The 18752-nt window shown below is 46.4% G+C and overlaps 1 protein-coding gene across 1 annotated transcript in view; it reads right to left on the bottom strand.

The window, feature by feature from the left end:
• The window catches only part of PACS1 (phosphofurin acidic cluster sorting protein 1), a 171547-nt gene extending 153472 nt beyond the window's left edge, over positions 1-18075 (bottom strand). Inside the window, exon 1 of the mRNA XM_003909531.4 lies at positions 17504-18075. Within this exon, the coding sequence (XP_003909580.2) occupies positions 17504-17859 (356 nt within the window). The 5' untranslated portion in view covers positions 17860-18075. The remainder of the gene's footprint in view (positions 1-17503) is intronic.
• Between the last annotated feature and the right edge of the window lie 677 nt (positions 18076-18752).

Raw genomic sequence — 18752 nt, 5'->3', positions numbered from 1 at the left:
ACAGACAATTCATAAAAGAGGAAACCCACATGGCCAACAAATACATGAAAAGGTGCTCAACATCATTGGGGAAATGCAAATTAAAGCCATAGGAGAAACCATTTTACTCCAGCCCGATTCTTTGCCTTGAAAAAGGCAAAAAAACAATTGTTGGTGGAGATGTACAGCAACAGCAACTTTCATATATTGCTCAGCTGAATATACTGTCCATATAACCAACAACCTGGCAATTTGAGTCCCAGGTATATACTCGAGAAATGAGTGCTCTGGTCTACCAACAGACATGTGCAAGAATGCCCACAGTAGCACTATTCAGCATAGCCCAAACTGGAAATCTCCCATATGGCCATCAACAGCAGACTGGTTACACAAACTGCGATATACTCACACCCTGGAATATAGTACTACACAGCAATAAGATTACATTCACTAAAACTCCATGCAACAAGGTGGATGCATCACATAAACATAATGTTGAGCAGCAGAAGTTAGATACAAGTGTTCCTAGCTGAGCGCGGTGGGGTGGCTCATGCTTGTAATCCCAGCACTGTGGGAGGCCAAGGCAGGTGGATCACCTGAGGTCAGGCATTCAAGACCAGCCTGGCCAACATGGCGAAACCCTTCCTCTATTAAAAATACAAAAAATTAGTGGGGCATGGTGGCGCATGCCTGTAATCCCAGCTACACGGGAATGCTGAGTCAGGAGAACCACTTGAACCTGGGAGACGGAGGTTGCAGTGAGCCAAGATCATGCCACTGCACTCCAGCCTGGGAGACAGAGCAAGACTCTGTCTCAAAAACAAACAAACAAACAAAAAAACAAGTGTTCTTTTGTACTTCATCCACTGTGTGAAGTACAAAAGCAGGCAAAACTAATGCATGCTGTTGGAAATTAGGAAATGAGTTATCATTGGCGGAGTGGGAGGCGTGGTATTAGAAGGGGACATGGTAATGTTCTGGGGAATTGATAATGTTGTTTCTTGATGTGAGTGCTGGTTATATATGTCCAGTTTATGAAAATTTATCAAGTTGTGCTTATTATATATGTCCTTTTCTGAGTGTACATGATATTTCAAACATGTCCCATGTTATTTCCATGACATAGCCTCAGAAGGCCCTGAAAACATGTGCTCAAAAGGTGTTTTGGCCTGGCCCCATGCCTGTAATCCCAGCACTGTGGGGGCAGAGGCGGGTGGATCACTTGAGGTCAGGAATTCGAGATCAGCCTGGCCAACCTGGTGAAACCCCGTTTCTACAAAAAAAAAAATGAAAACATTGGCCAGGCGTGGTGGTGTGTGCCTGTAATCCCAGCTACTCAGGAGGCTGGGGCATGAGAATCACTTGAGCCTGGGAGGTGGAAGTTGCCATGAGCTGAGATCGTACCACTACACTCCAGCCTGGCAGACAGAGTGAGACAGAGTGAGAGGGAAAAGAAAAAAGGTGTTTTTGCTTTTGTTTTTCTAATTAGGTATAGGGCCCTGGAAGTAGCCTGTGCATGTACAGGGCCCTAACACTTAAGCTTCATCAGGTTCATAACAAATCGGCCTTTGGCCCTGCCAGACACAGCATCTAAGTAAAAAGCAGTTTATAACTATCTCAGGCTAGACCTAAAGAGATCTTACAAAGAAATCATAAGCATTTTTTCACCACTAAATATACACTAAATTTTCCAGGAATGCAACTACTATGTAAATAAGGGAAAGTTTATACTTTGTTTTGTGTAGAACTTTATGCAGATTTATTCACCATTTTAGAAAATCATATTGCCAATGGCATTGCTACATATCTGAGTCACCAAGACAACACACCTGTACTGGCCTCTATTTATAGGTGTCATATTCACACAGATAAAGCCATGTGTACCCGCAAGCACCTGATGGCTCCGGCTTCCAATGTGCTGTGAGCATTTACATTTGTCTTCTGAGAATTTACACAGAAATACATATTTTATTGCCATAGTGTTTAATTATCATACTGTTCCTTTTATTTTTCTTTCATATTACAGTTAAGACTTTGTAGACAGGTCAGTAGATTTTATCTGGGAATTTTATTTCAGGATATTAAAGGGAGTCATAAGGTATGACAAGGTTGAGAACTAGTTACAAACCATCAGTCTATTGTTAAGAACTGTAAAGAGGATTCTAATTCCTAAACTTGGTAACTGTTCTTTCATACTACTCACCTCATCAACTTGTGATTTACAAGTTGAATAATACACTTATCTAAAATGTAAAAGAATGAGCAAAAGAAACAAATGAAAACCCACCTGTCATTTTCAAGAGTAATTATCTAAGTATATCTATCATAAATTTGATCTAGACATAATGAGTAGAACGAGAGGAAAGAGGAGTTCAAACTGCAAACTCTGAGTCCTTTGCCTTTATAAAACAGTAAGATCCAGTTTGGCAATCTTGAGCAAAAGGCTCCATTATTTTTCTGTTCTCTTTCAAAAATAGCTCCACCTTCAAGATTATACAAATTAGATCATTCTGCAGCAGGATTCCTCCTTACAGAGCAGCTCCTAGGAAGCGCAGACAGGCTGTCTGATATAGCAAACCAGGCATTTAAAAAAGAAAAAACTCTTAGTTACATTAGAAAAGAAAAAAATATTAAAAAAGAAAAAACATCATGTTTTGGACTTTTCTATTTCACTGGGCTAGTGACAAAGGCTATGGGGCTACAGTTATTAATGGCTTCTGCAATCTCCCTCTTTGGAAACCATCAAATAAATAAGGATTGCAGAGGGGACACCAGACAGCAAACACAACAGCAGAGCAATTCGGGGATACTGAGACTCAGCCATTCCCACAGCATCACTGTGGCCTGAAGCATAAGAAGAACTCATCCAGGTTTTTAAAACAATCAGGTGCCAACCTATGGGTTATTCTATCACCTAGTACATTTCCAAGAAATTTTATTTCCAATTAATTACAAATGGCAGAAGTGGAAACAAAAAAACCCGTCAAGAGCTCTGTTACACAGATCTCGTTCTCACAGAAAGTCACTAAGATAAAGAGATCACAATAATTATTTTCAAAGAAAACAAACAGAAAACTGACACAAAGAAGTTAAATGAAATATTGGTGTCATCCTTGAATCCTTTTATTCTGTCACACGTCAAATCCAATCCACAGGCAAATCCTTCAGGCTTGACAATATGCCCAGACTCCCATCACTTTCTCATCTCCACCTCCACCGCCCTAGTCCAAGTCAGCATCAGCTCCCACCTAGATCATCACAGCAGCCCCCTGACTGGACTCCCTGCTTCCACACACAGTGGTCAGGGGTTCTTTCAGGGTGGAAGTGATCAACATGCCTCTTCGCTGGCTCAAAAGCCCCAGTGACTTCCTATCTCACTCAAGGTCAAAGCCAGAGTCCTGCAATGCCCTGTGAGATCACCCCTTTTACCCCTCTGACTTTATCCATTCTCTCTCTTTAATTCACCTGGCTCCAGCCAAACTGGCCTCCTGGATGCTCTGGAACCTGCCAGGACTTCTTGTTCCCTCTACTGGGAGGCCTCATCCCATAAAATTCACCCAGTTTGCCTAAATGTGTGTTCCATGTGGCTGTCTTGACTTCTGAGGTCTTTCCAGACCACCTTGTTTAAAACCGTGACCTCCTCCCTCTGCCCAGTTATCCCCATCCAGCTTTATTCTTCCCATTCAACACACCCTAATATTTGCTCACTCACTCATTACTGCCTGCTGCCCACCCTGTCCCCAGAAGGTAAGCTCCACAAGAGCTGGAATTTCTGTCTGTTTTGTTCACTGCTCACTCCTCAGTATCCAAGCAGTGACTGGTCCGTAATATATGCTCAGTATCTTTCGACTAAATGAGGAAACAGTAGAGATATGTGCAGGAAGAGTTAAAAAGACTTACTCAAACCCACATGGTGGGGTAAAGCCAAGTGAGAAATCAAACTTTAATGTCAAAGCATTTCTGGCACATGGTTTTAAAGAGACTACAGCAATTTGCTGGCTTTTTATCCTCCACATTGATTATAATTGGCAGAAATACCTAAATGACAAACAAGAAAACAGAGCCACAGTCCTAAACAGTCATTCTTTCATAACTGTTCTCTTAAGTGGACTTAAATACGATGAAGCCTCTCCACACTTGATACAAGGCATTCATTTGTCAGTGTGGCTGCCTTAGAACCAGGCCCTTCTGGAGCCTAAGTAAATATATCACTTGGCCCAAGTCCAAAGCATACCAAACCACCCTTCTGCCAAATCTTAGATTTAGGAGACCATGTCCCATTTCCAGCCCAAGCTTGCATCCCCATTGAGACGATACCTTCCTTTTTCTCCATGGAGGGAAAAAGTCAACCAAAGGGATTAATGGCCAGTGTTTAATAATTACGGCCATTCTTCTTATACTTTTTTTAAAAGGCGAGATAGGACTATCTACAAGTAATAAAAACAAAGCGATAATAATATTACATGCGTTTAATGAACCATTCTCCCCACTAACAGCAAGGGCATAAACAATTTATTGCACATCTTGGTGGCAGAGAGGAAATACAGTTAAATCCATTAATAGCCACAAGAGTTTTCATGTTCCCAGAGGACCTTGGTTTCCAGAGTTGCTTATTCATTTTCATCCACAGCAAAAACAGTGCATGGGAGAGATGACAGAATGCTGTCAACTACTTTCTACATATTTTAACTCTGACGACATAACTTTATTAAACAATAGACTTAACGCGTATTACATTGCCCATTCCATCGCCTGTGATTTAAAGTACCAAACAAAAATCTGCTTGTGAAGACAATGTAAAAGGTGGCTAATATGAGAGCTGCTGCAGTATAAATATTACACCATCATAGTCATAGTTTCCCTGACACTCCTCAAAGATGTGAAGGTCATTATTTCTATGAACATAGACGCTCGCTTTATTTTATTTTATTTTATATTTTTTGAGACAGAGTTTCGCTCTTATTGCCCAGGCTGGAGTGCAATGGCACCATCTTGGCTCACTACAACCTCTGCCTCTGAGGTTCAAGCGATTCTCCTGCCTCAGTCTCCCAAGTAGCTGAGATTACAGGTGACCGCTACACGCCTGGCTAATTTTTTTGTATGTTTAGTAGAGACGGAGTTTCACCATGTTGGCCAGGCTGGTCTTGAACTCCTGACCTCAGGTAATCCACCCACCTCGGCCTCCCAAAGTGCCGGGATTACAGGCGTGAGCCACAGCGCCCGGCCTGATGCTCAAACATTTTATCTATCTTCATAACAAATGAGGGTTTTTTGGTTTTTTTTTTTTGAGAAGGAATCTCGCTCTATCGCCCAGGCTGGAGTGCAGTGGTGCGATCTCAGCTCACTGCAAGCTCCGCTTCCCAGGTTCACGCCATTCTCCTGCCTCAGTCTACCGAGTAGCTGGGACTACATGAGCCCGCCACCAGGTCCGGCTAATTTTTTTTGTATTTTTAGCAGAGACGGGGTTTTACCGTGTTAGCCAGGATGGTCTTGATCTCCTGACCTCGTGATCCGCCTGCCTCGGCCTCCCAAAGTGCTGGGATTACAGGCATGAGCTGCCGTGCCCAGCCCAAATGAGGTTTTTTGTGTTTTTTTTTTTAAAAAAAAAAAAAAAAGGTGGCCAGACACGGTGGCTCACATCTGTAATCCCAATACTTTGCGAAGCTGAGGTAGAAGGATCACCTGAGGCCAGGGCAACATGGCAAAACCCCATCTCTACACATAATTTAAAAATTAGCCAGGTGTGGTGATGTGGACCTGTACTTGGAAGACTGAGGTTGGAGGATCACTTGAGTCCAGGAGTTCGAGGCTGCAGTGAGTTATGATTGCACCACTGCACGTCAGCCTGGCGGACAGAGTAAGACCGTCTCAAAAACAAACAAACAAACACACAAAAAACTAAAGAAAGCAGTTGTGCCCCATGTACCAGTCTACACTCTTCATTAAGCCCTGACATTTACCATGAGAATACATTCATCATTAACATCCAGATTCAAGGAAATGTTAATCTGTGTTTTATATATTCTTAAAGAAGAACCACACACAAGTAAATATAATTGTAGATTTCCGACCAAAATGGTAAAATAAAGTCCTGATGCTTACAGAAGGTGAAAATTAACATACACCCAAAGATCTACGTGTTTCAGAAGAGACCACAAATGTATTATCAGGTTTCTCCTGTAAAAGTAGAATGTAGTTTTTCTATAGTTTGAGACACAAAAAGGAGAACTTAAAAAGACAAGAGAAAAACAAAATCAACTACATTTAAACCCTCATTTTCCTAGGAGTTGCTCAGTTTTCATTGGTGACAAATGGCAAGCTGTAAACTGGTTCAGTTGCTCTTCTGGCTGCCAAACCAGGGCTAAAGAAGTCAGCAGGTAAAATAGGGAAGCTGTCAAGTCAAGCTGGCTCAAAACAAAGCTGTGGTTTGCAGGCGGGGCCTGTACCATCTCTTCCGTTCATATAAGCTGGCAGGATGTAGAAACAGGATCCCAACTCAGCCACTGCTTCAGAGAACCAAAATACTTTGCTTTGACTTTGTAGTCTAATAAGCTTGGGGTTTGGCAGGATCTGGGCCTAAGGTGAGCCCAAGACCTTGTGAGGGTCCCACTGAGGAAATCTATTACCCTAATTCTCAAAAGAAAGCATGTTTGTTTTGTTTGGTTTGTTTTGGTTGAGGGGGGCAGGGAAGACAGAGAAATTAGGTCGACAAGAAAAACAGCAACAGTAATAGCTAATATTAAGTGCTTTCTATGTTGCCACATACATGATTAACATGTGTTAATAACAAAATTAACCTTATTTAATTCCGATGAAAATCCTGTGAGATAGGGACTTTTTTTTTTTTTTGAGACAGGGTCTCGCTCTGTCACTCAGATTGGAGTGCAGTGCTATGAACACAGCTCACTGCATTCTCTACTTCCTGAGCTCAAGCAATCCTCCAGCTTCAGCTTCCCAAGTAGCTGGGACCACAGGCGTGTGCCACCAAGCCCAGCTAATTTTTTTTTCTATTTTTTGTACAGACGGGGTCTCCCTATGTCGCACAGGCTGGTCTCGAACTCCTGGGCTCAAGCAATCCTTCCACCTCAGCCTCCCAAATTGTTGGAGTTGTAAGTGTGAGCCACCACACCCAGCAGGGTCAATTATTATGCCCATTTACAGATGAAAAAAGTTGAAGCATTATACAAGTTAAAAACTTGTCCGGAGTCAAATAGTAAAATCTGACCTGACTGGCTCCAGAACCCACACTCACAGCCACTACGCCACACAACCTCTCACTGTCTATGATGGAAATTGAGCAGCGTTCTGTAATTCCAGCTGGCAAAGAATACGGCATTAAATATTATTTGTCAGCTATGAGAACCAGACAAGGCTTGGGGGACCAAGTTTAAACACAGAAACGGCTCTGGTGTCCGGCAATCATGAGTCATGAGACAAATCCCAGCCCCGCCTACTTTTAAACTGTGTAGTCTTTTAAAAAATGCCTTCACCTCACGGGACCTCAATTTTCCCTTCTGAGAAAAGGGCTCTTAGCACCTGCCTCTGGCGGTTTTGTGGCACACAGTAAATGCTCAGGTCATCAGCTTCACTGCAGCGAGCATCAGCTCAACTGTCACCTTACCAGATGCCCTCCCTGACCAAGACAGCCTTTCCCCCGACACTCAGTTCCCCACCAAACTATTCTTTGTGACCCTACTTGCTATCTGACCATTTATCACAGATATAATGATGTAAGTGTTTCTCATCTGTCACCCCCTCCAGAATGCACACTCTTGGAGAGAATGGATTTTGTCAGCCTGTCTGTTGCTGCTTCTCCAGAGCCTAGATCAGTGCTTGGCACACAGAAACACTCAGTAAATATTTGGTGAATGGATGAATTGGGCATAACAGATAGTCATTCAATAAACATTATAAAACACTATAGGAAAATCAGTGTCATTGATTTGACAAATGTAGTTATTGAGTAACTATAAAGTAACTAAATAAAGGAACAAGATTATTTCCAGTAATGGCGAGTAGGTGTGAAGCAGCTTTATAAGCTCCCAGAAGGGGTTGGGCAGGTGAGGACAGCCTTCCAAGGTGGCAGGTCAGTAAAGAGATGAATGACACCCAGGAGCCAGTCTCAGTGATCCAAGGATCCAAGGAAAGAGTATCACAGGTAGAGGGAACAGCAAGTGCAAAAGCCCTAAAGCGGGGGTAACCCACCTCAGGAGCAAGGGGAGAACGCAGAGGTGAGGTCAAAGACACGGGAAGGGGCTGCATCATTAGCATCTCCTGAACCATGAAAAGGGGGTCTTTTTTAAGTATGACAGAAAGTTACTGGATGGTGTCTCTTATCTTCACCCACTAGAATGCGGACTTCACGAGATCAAGGATTTTGCTTGTGGCACACACCAGCTGGTCTATAAGCTTTTGCTGAATGAAAGAACTGGAAGATTATAGAGGGGGTGTGATAAGTTCTGATTTTCATTTTAAAATATCACTCTAGGAAAGACTACAGGGGCAGGGGTTGGAAGGGATTACAATGCAATGTGTTTGAGAGGTACCATAAAACAGAAAGACAGAAGGGAGAAGCTGCTCCCCAAACCCTGAAGCCATTTGGTGTTTGTAAATAAGAGGCAGGAAAAGGTTAGTGAGGAGGGATCAGTAAATGGTAACTGATGCCCCCAGCCTTAGTGTGTTCTAAACTTTTTTTTTTTAACCCAGACCTTTCCCCAGCAATAAACTAACAAAAAAAAAAACCCCAAAAAAACCAAAAAAAACCCTGCTAAAATTGTCTCACCTACCAAGAAGAACAAAAGAAAACTCACAGACAGATACAGAAGTGCACATACACACACACAAACACGCACAATGTTTCAGAAAAACAACTGAAAAGAGGCTGGGTGGTGGCTCATGCCAATAATCCCAGGACTTTGGGAGGCTGAGGCGGGCTTGAGGTCAGGAGTTCAAGACCAGCCTGGCCATCAGGGTGAAAGCCTGTCTCTACTAAAAAGACAAAAATTAGTCGGGCATGGTGGTATGCATCTGTAATCCCAGCTACTTGGGCGGCTGAGGCAGGAGAATCACTTGAACCCGGGAGACAGAGGTTGCAGTGAGCCGAGATTGCGCCACTGCACTCCATCCTGGGCAAGAGAGCAAGACTCTGTCTCAAAAAGAAAAAAAAAAGAAAAAGAAAAGAAAACAACTGAAAAGAAAAAATGCCTTCCTATATCTCAGCACAATAACCAGTCTAGCCCGAGGGCAGTGGTTTACGCCTATAACCCCAACACTACGAGAGGCTGAGGCAGGAGGATTGCTTGGGCCCAGGAGTTTGAGAACAGCCTGGGCAGCACAGTGGGACCTCGTCTCTGCAAAAAATTAAAAAGTTAGCAGGGCCTGTTGGCATGTGCCTGTGGTTCCAGCTACTTGGGAGGCTAAGGCGGGAGGACCGCTTGAACCCAGGAGATTGAGGCTGCAGAGTGAGCTGTGTTCATGCTACTGCAGTCCAGTTTGGGCAACAGAGTGAGAGCCTATCTCAAAATCAAAAACAAAATAACCAATCTAAAATCCCTCAGAGACAATTAACATGCCAGTCATACCCAAAATGTTAACTGGGGGAAATCCTACTCATAATAAGGTTTTGAGAGGTAGTTTGGAAAACTAGTTTAGAAAGAAATCACATAACCACTAATGTGTCCAAAAGATCTGTCATTTGGAGGAGTTACACAGACTATAAGAGGGGAACAGGTGTTACAGCAGGGAACAAATTTAAGGCGTCACTCCTTTCACATCTAACTATATTTATACCAGGTCACTAAAAAACATACACAGCAAATCACCCACAGCGGAATTTCTAAGATGCATACAGTTATAAAAAGTGTTTTTGCCAAAATGGCCTGTGGATACCACTATGTTTACAAAACTAAAAGTACCGAAAGTGCTGAAAGGATGAAGGGAGCCCAGATTAATTTGAGAGTTGACACAGATCATTACTCACAAGGAGGAAAGAGGAAGAACCATAGTTGAGATTCAGAAAAATTGTTGAAACTAGAACTAAACTCAAATATTTTAACCTTTGTTGTACCTTAAAAACCTTACAGTTGGCCAGGCATGGTTGCTTACGCCTGTAATCCCAGCACCTTGGGAGGCCGAGGCAAGTGAATTACCTGAGGTCAGGAGTTCGAGACCAGCCTGGCCAACATGGTGAAACCCCGACTCTACTAAAAATACAAAACTATCTGGGCATGGTGGTGCATGCCTGTAATCCCAGCTACTCGGGAGGCTGAAGCAGGAGAATTGCTTGAACCTGGGAGGCGGAGGTTGCAGTGAGCCGAGACTGTGCCTTTACACTCCAGCCTAGCTGACAAGAGCAAAACTCCATCTCAAAAAAACAAAACAAAACAAAAAAACCTTACAGTCTAAAAGGATCTGCACAAAATTAAATAAACCTGCTATCAACACTATTTTATCACCTATGCCTCGCCATCTACCTCAACACAAGGAAAGTAACAGTTTAGAACATTCTCTATTCGACCATTTTTGTTTGAGAGAGAGTCTTACTCTGTTGCCCAGGCTAGAGTACAGGGGCGAGATCATGGCTTATTGAAGTCTTGACCCCTGGAGCTCAAGTGCTCTTCCCACCTCAGCCTCCTGAGTAGTGGGGACCACAGGTGCACACCACCACACCTGGCTAATTTTATTTTTTGTGGAGACGGGGTTGCCATGTTGTCTAGGTTGGTCTCAAACTCCTGGGCTCAAGTGATCCTTCCGCCTCAGCCTCCCAAAGTGCTGGGATGATAGGCTTGAGCCACCACGCCCAGCCTTAGAATGTTTTGATAAACTATTCTCTAGAAGTTTTCCAGATGTGTTTCAATGATTAGCTGTCTGTTCTACTGCGCTTCTCAAGGTCAAGAAGTAGGGTGCAGGTCTGCCTAAGTGGTGATCCCTGAGCTGAGACCAAAGCCATTCTCTGGTTTTTAATGAGGTAACAGGGAACACAGGTCCAGTCAGCCGCCCTGTGAAGGTCTATAAGGGGTAACACTCTAGAGGTAGTGCATATCTTGGTCTCTAAAACCTTTGGAAGCTGGTTATTCCTCCATGTAGGTCCACAAAGAAGACCCTGTCAGTGCTCGCCGACCTAAGAGACTGCCCACCTTGCTCGATGGCCCTCTGAAAGAGGTTCTAAGTCCAACCCCAAACTCTGACTTTCCTCAAGAGCCCTCAGTATCACCCCAAGACCTATGCTGGAAGAAGACCAACACTGGCAAATCATTCCCACAGCTACACTAGATTCCCACGGAATTTCCGGAATGTGACAACATGGGTGTGAGCCAGGCCAACACCAAATTTCAGAGGACCCACCCTGTAGATGCATGCTGGCGTCTACATCAACACCTTCAAGTCCAGGCCAGTCCAGGTGCAGTGGTTCACATCTGTAATCCTAGCACTTTGGGAGGCCAAGGCCAGTGGATCACTTGAGGTCAGAAGTTCGAAACCAGCCTGGCCAACACGGTGAAATCCCGTCTCTACTAAAAATACAAAAATGTACTGGGCATGGTGGCACGCGCCTGCAGTCCCAGCTACTTGGGAGGCTGAGGCTCAAGAATCCCGGGAGGTGGAGGTTGCAGTGAGCCAAGATTGCACCATTGCACTCCAGCCTGGGCGACAGAACAAGACTGTATCTCAAAAAAATAAAAAAAGTCCAGGTCCAAACTGGACAAGCCTCCTGAACTGAGGTAGTGAAAAGACGCAGCCCAAACATTTTCTGACGTGCACCTGCCCTCATGCCAGCACCAACAACAACAGTGACAACTTACTGGTTTGGCTAAGAAATTAAAAAACTAGCTTAGAAAGAAATCACATAATCGCTAATGTGTCCAAAAGATCTGTAAATCAATACATGTAAAATGGACTCTGTGAAAGTCATTATCTTTCTCAGTCAAGGAATCTAAGCTTCCACAGGGACGATGGATACTATTACCCTGATAGAGAGGATATTCTATTACAACACTCACAATGTGAAATTCAAATCTCCTAAGGTACAAACATGCTTTTAAGACTTTTAATGTGGCTGGGCGCAGTGGCTCACATCTGTAATCCCAGCACTTTGGGAGGCAGTGGGGCGGATCACGGATCGGAGATGGGGCCGTATCACAAACTGCATGGGAGCCAATTCTGCTAGTGGGCAGTGGTGGCCGAGGGTACCTGTGATCCCAGCTACTCGGGAGGCTGGGGAAGAATGGCGTAAACCCGGGCTGGGCTGGTGTGGCCGAGGTCAGCACACACTCAGCAGGAGTGAGCAGAGATGCACTGCCTGAGGGACGAAACCAGAACTCTCAAAGATCTCAAGCTCTGTCTCCCAGGCTGGAGTGCAGTGAAATACATGATCCTCCCGAGGAGTCGACTCCTGTCCACAGGCTGGAGTGCAGTCATGGCCATGATCTCGAGCTCACTGCAAAGCTCCACCTCCCAGGTTCCGTCATTCTGCCTCAGCCTCCCGTGCTGGATCACAGGCACCCGACTTTGCGATCAGGCTAATTTTTTTGTATTTTTAGTAGAGGCGAGGTTTCACTGTAGCTGGGATGGTCTCGATCTCCTGACCTGGTGATCCATACGCCTCAGCCTCCAGGGTGCTTTTAAGGATTACCAGGCGTGAGCCACCCTTGACCAAACAAATGCTTTTATTCTTTAGGGTAGTAATAGAAATTTCACCAGGTCTTTCTTATTTGACCAATTACATTTACTTTATACCTATAATTTAAGAAGTGCTTTCTCACACGCTTCTATAGATCCAATTTTATATATATTTCACCCACATCTAAGAATGGATGGTAAGTAAAAGTATTCCCATAAGGATGAAAAAACTAAGGCATGGGCCGGGCACAGTGGTTCACGCCTGTATCCCAGTACTTTGGGAGACTGAGGAGGGAGGATCACTTGAGCCCAGGAGTTCGAGACCAGCCAGCGCAACACAGCAAGACCCCATCTCTACAAAACATTTTAAAATCAGCCTGACATGGTGGCAAGGGCCTATGGTCCCAGCTACTCGGGAGGCTGAGGTGAGAGGAATGCTTGAGCCCAGGAGGTCTAGGTTGCAATGAGCCGTGATTGTGCCACTGCACTCCCAACTGAGTAACAAAGCAAGACAGTGTCTCAAAAAAACAAAACAAAGGCCAGGCGTGGTAGCTCACGCCTGTAATCCCAGTACTTTGGGAGATCGAGGTGGGCAGATCACAAGGTCAGGAGATGGAGACCATCCTGACTAACACGGTGAAACCCCATCTCTACTAAAAAACACAAAAAATTAGCCGGGCATGGTGGCAGGCACCTGTAGTCCCAGCTACTCGGGAGGCTGAGGCAGGAGAATGGAGTGAACCCGGGAGGCGGAGCTTGTAGTGAGCCAAGACTGCACCACTGCACTCCAGCCTGGGCGACAGAGTGAGACTCCATCTCAAAAACAAACAAACAAAAATAAATAAATAAATAAATAGTAAACTAATGCATGGAACAATTTGTCCTAGAATATAGTAAGAAGACAGAGTAGTACATCTTGGCTTGTATAGTGCTTCTGTGGTTAAAGGGGCAACTGCCCCCAAGTGTTTTCATGAAAGTAACACTTCTGCTGCAGGCCAGTCATGCCAACTCAGCTATGGCCACCTTCTCTGGCTCCAACGCTTTTGTCCATTAAGACTTGACCTCAGCACCCACTTAAAAAAAATGTGGCCTAAGGAGAAATGTGACTGATAACTGCAGAACTCCTACCCTAAGTTCACACACACATAAGGGTATGCAAATGGGCTTTGGATATGGTTTGCGAGTGATACAGCAGAGCACATTTCATCTCTTAATAATCATTTGTAGGCCACTGAGGAAATTTTGAATGCTTGTAAAGTTTAATAATTTATCTGCCTCTCCTACTTACAGCAGCACAAAAAGAGAAAAGAATATCAGGAAAACCTCACCATACAAAGGCAGAAGGGAAGGGATCAACAATGAGGCTCTAAAACCCCTCCTCGTTAACATCAAGCAGCATACCACCTGGTCCCCATAACTCTGCACCACAGTCCATGACATACTGGACCATAGTAGAGGAAGTACTACTTAGCATGGAGGGAAAACAAAGATAATTTCTAAAGCTTGAATTTCATAAAAGATAAAGCAACTATAGCAGAGCTACCTTTTTGTAACAGAATCTTAAAAGTCACCTGTATTTCACAGTGATTACCTCTGGGAAGTGAGAAGAGGGATGGACTGGGGGCTTTTTCCTTTGTGCTTTCCATCTTTCCATACTGCTCAAATTTCTAATCATGGACATATATTAATCATTTTGTCTTAAAAAAAAAAATGCTGGTAAAAGGCCAGACACAGTGGCTCACACCTGTAATTTCAGCAATTTGGGAGACTGAGGTAGGAGGAGAGCTTGAAGCAAGGAGTTCAAGACCAGCCTGGACAACATAGCGAGACCCTGTTTAAAAAAAAAAATAGCCAGGTGTGGTGGCATGTGCCTATAGTCCCAGCTACTTGGGAGGCTGAGGCTGGAGGATTGCTGAGCCCAGGAGTTGCAGGCTGCAGTGAGCTATGATTGCTCCACTGCACTGTAGCCTGGATGACAGAGCAAGACTCCATCTAAAGAAAAAAAACAAAAAATGCTGGTGAAAAATGCGATCAACAGAACAATTTCGTTCTTTTAAAACCAGCTGTGGGTAAGCTATTCATCTATATAAAGTTTTTCAAAAGTATTATGTATTCTGGGGGAATTTAACAGATGTTAAATAAAAGCAGATACCTACCTGAGGAACAACTACAATGCTCTCTATTTAAATATCTAATACAGGAAATGATATTTTTTTCAAAAGCAAATTATATTTTGACAGGCATCAAGAAAAGCAGCAGGACCTTCCTAACACCATACTGTTCGAGCCCCTCTTCTCTGCCCTGAGACCAAATCCCACGACATTCTTATGTACACCTAACCTTAGATCCACAATCATGTTTACATTTCTAAAGGGCATGTGTCTCATATATTTGTGTCCCATTTGAGTTACATGAGACAAGAATGTTAATCCCTCCATAGAGTGCTACATGTTGCCAATATATTCTAAACAACATGAACAAGGACACCCAGGAGACCTCAAATTAACCAGATGACTCTAATAAGTGGAAAGACCAATGGCAGGCCATTTTCTCCCCACAGGGTGTTATTCCAGCCTGCAAAATGCTCAAAGAGCACATGTGTTCCACAAGGAGTTAGGAGGTACAAGGGTGATGGGTGGAAAACAAGGTCGAAGCAGGACAGTGGACAAGCTCAAGGACTGGTCAGTAAACGTGACACAACTGCAGGCTCCCAGAATGCGAAAATAAGTCCGCCTAAGCCTCTCACAGCAAGTTAGCATAATAATTATACATTTGATCAGGATGCCTGGCTGTTTCTTGGGCTAATAATTTATTACGTGGACTGTGCAGTGACCAAGAGACCTAGGGGCAGACCAAACATCAACAGCAGTCAATGATTTCATTCACGCCCCTATGCTGCAGCTCCTTGCCAGCCGGCTCGCGCCTTTTCAACCTAATAAGATGGAGAAGGCAGCTGCCCAAATGTCACCAAACACAGGCATGGAAGTGAAGGAGGAACAGGAAGGCTGGACCCACACAGGAAGGGGCACGGTGTTTCTATGTGTGAAAGAGGTGGGTTAGGATACTTCAGTGATGGATGGGCCTGTATAGAAAGAGAGAGGCCTGCTTAGGATCAAGAGAGGAATACCATCACATACTCAACTCTCGCTTGAGCTTGGTGTTGTGCTATAGATCTGGCCACAGCAAACTAAATTAATGTGGCTCCTGATTTCCCTAGAGAAAGGACAGAGGAAAAAAAAAAAAAGTGTAAATCTGTTAAGTGACGTGGAAACAGAGTGGAAGGAGCCTGTGGAAACAATCTACTTTTGCCCAGTTAAGTCCCAGATCTACACCCTGCAAGTGGCAACCCCACCCCTCCATATGAATACAACCTAAAGAAACATCTGCACAAGAGCGCTAGGAGTCCTGGGGGGAAATGTATGCATTACTGAGGGTGTTAAACAGGAAACAACGTACATATTTATCAAGAGAATTATGGTATATTCATTCATACAACAGAATACTACCCATCATGAAAATATTTAACTATGGCTACCATACCACATGGATGATTCTCACAAACCTAATGCTGATTTTAAAAAAAAAGAAAAACCAATCAAGTCACAGAACACATACAGGATGACACCATTTATACAAACTTCAAAAACATTCAGAACTATAAAATATATAGAGATGCATTATGTAGTAAAACTAATTTCTTTTTCTAAAAAGGGAAATGATAAACACGATTCAAAATAGTGTTTCCCTGTGTAGAAGGAAGAGGGGAGATGGTCAGGAAGGGGCACCCTGAGAGCTTCAACAGAGGTGATAATGCTCTGTTCTTTAAGCTGAGCGAAACAGAAAGATGTACTCTCATCATTCCTATCTGGGATATATATATAAAATATTATCCAGAAAAAAGGTGGGGAAAGGAAGACAGTTGAGGGTGAAGCCCAGCAATGCTCCCTAACTCTGACTTACACATCCATCTGCCTAACCAACAGTGAGGAGAGAGCCCAAGACTTCAAGGCAACAGAATCAACTCAGCTACAAGGTGAAAAAAAGAACACCTCCAGGCACTTCTCTGGGCTTTCTGAGCGAAACCAGTTCCACACACTGTCTTATTCAAGTGGCGAACTGTAAGACATACCACAGTGTCCCCACAGACTGCCCTGCCAATACAGAAACAGAAAATATCCCCAAACTCAGGCCTATTTTGCCAATGGAAGGAAAGTCCCCAGATGGTTCCAACAGACAGAGAGGAATGGATTGAATTTAGGAACAAGGCAGTAATTTCATAGAGCCCTGCAGAGCTGGGAGATTCTGGGACCAGTTTTAGTGGGGGAAGGGAGGTAAAAATACACTTGAGGACACATTAAATAGGACCCCAAAACTAAGAGCATAGCGCTTGGGACAGAACGTGTGTAATACGAAGTTCAAATGAACATGTGTGCCGAAGGCTAATGAGAAGTCCCTAGGGTGATTATATGAGCTTTACCTGCAAGAGGTGACAATCGAGTTTGGCATACGCTGAGTCTATTGGGAAATAACAATATCAAGAGATCTATACCACATCCATGTTTCTACAGCCCCCGGCGCCGGCGAGGCAGGAGAGTGGCTTACTCGGGGAAACTGACTGCCAGGAAGGCCGGATTCGGTCAGCCCAACCGGAGAAAGCCCGGGGCCGAGGCCAGAAAGTCCCTCGGGGAGGACAGAAGGGTGGTCCCGGCCCCAGGCAGAAGGTGGGGCTGCCAGAAGAGGGCGGGTCCCCGCGGCAGGAGTCCCGGGAGGCCTGGCTGGAGTCAGGCCCGGCCGCGGGACAGTCGGTGGGATGGAGGGCGGGGACCCCTTGGGCGCTGGGGCGGGGAGGGCTGGGCCCCAGGCGGCCACCCCGCTCCTCTGGAGCCCCGCCGCACCCGCCCGCGCTCACCTAGGCACGCAGCTGGACGAGCTCCGGTCCACCTCCCAGGTGGCGTACAGGTTCATCTGCACCGGGGCGGGGGTGCGGCCTGGCCCCGGGCCGCCGGGAGGCGCGGAGCCCGAGGCCACCGCCACGGCCATGGAGGTGGAGGTGGACGAGGACGAGGAGGAGGCAGCCGCCGCCGAGGTGGACGAGGACGACGAGGTGGCCTGGGCCAGCTTGGGGGGCGTCGGCTGCTGTGGCGGCTGCTGCTGCTGCTGCGGCGGCGGCGGCTGCTGAGGGGACTGGGCGACCCCGGAGCCCCGCTGGCCGCTGCCGCCCCCGGCGCCTCCGGGACCACCGCCCGCCCCTCCGCGTTCCGCCATGGCCCGGCTAGACGGGGGTTAGGGAGGCCGAGGCGACGCCGAGCTGGCTCCCAGGCTTCCTCCGCGGCGGCGGCGGCGGCGGCGGGGGCTCGGCAACCTCCTCAGCCCGCCTGCCAGAGCGCGAGCCGCCAGCGAGCTGCACGCACGCGCGGGGCCTCTGAGCGCGCGGGCCTCGCGCTCGACCGCCGCTGCCTGTTGCGGCTCGCGCGGCCGACACGGGTGGGCGTGTCCGGGAGGGGGCGGGGAGCCCGGCCAGCGCGGCCCCACCCAGCGCCGAGGGGCCGTGCCGGGCGCGCTCGCGCCCTGCGTGCGGCGGCGCGCGCCCCTCGCTCCGGCGGAGTTGAAGCGGTGGTCTGTGGCCAGCGCGCGCCCGCGGGCCCTGCCCTCAAATCCGCGGCTTGTCTGCCCCCGCTCCTCGCCTCTCCGCCCCCGGCCCGCCGCGGCCCCGCCAGCGGAAACCCGGCTTTTCCGGGACTCAGTCCCGGCAGGGAGGGGGCTGCCGCGGGAGCGCGCCTCGGCCCCTCGAGTCTTCGGAGCCAATGCCGAAACCGCCGCCAGCGGTGGGGGTCTCCCCGGGGAAGCCCGCTCTCCGCCTACCGACCTAGCCCTGCCCTGCGGGCGGCAAACGGTGAGGTCGGCGGACACCCGGAGCCCGCTGCCACCGCGAGTGCCTGTGATCCGGGAAGTTCCCGCCCCAAGGGCAAGCGGGGGCTCAGGGATCTGGAGTCCAGAAGATTCTTCGCACGAGTGAATTCTCAAGCTACCCCGGGGCCCATCTGGAGCCAACCTTCCTCTTCTTTCCCTACAGTTCCCCTACCCCCCAAATCCTTTAGAGTGCCAGTGCTTTGTTGCTTACCAAATTTCTAAAATTCCATTCCTCCTAAGGCCTAGCT

The sequence above is a fragment of the Papio anubis genome, chromosome 12 (assembly GCF_008728515.1).
Source record: "Papio anubis isolate 15944 chromosome 12, Panubis1.0, whole genome shotgun sequence".
Taxonomy (NCBI): domain Eukaryota; kingdom Metazoa; phylum Chordata; class Mammalia; order Primates; family Cercopithecidae; genus Papio; species Papio anubis.
Note: the sequence above shows the minus strand (reverse complement) of the source record. Positions and strands in the feature narration are given on the sequence as shown.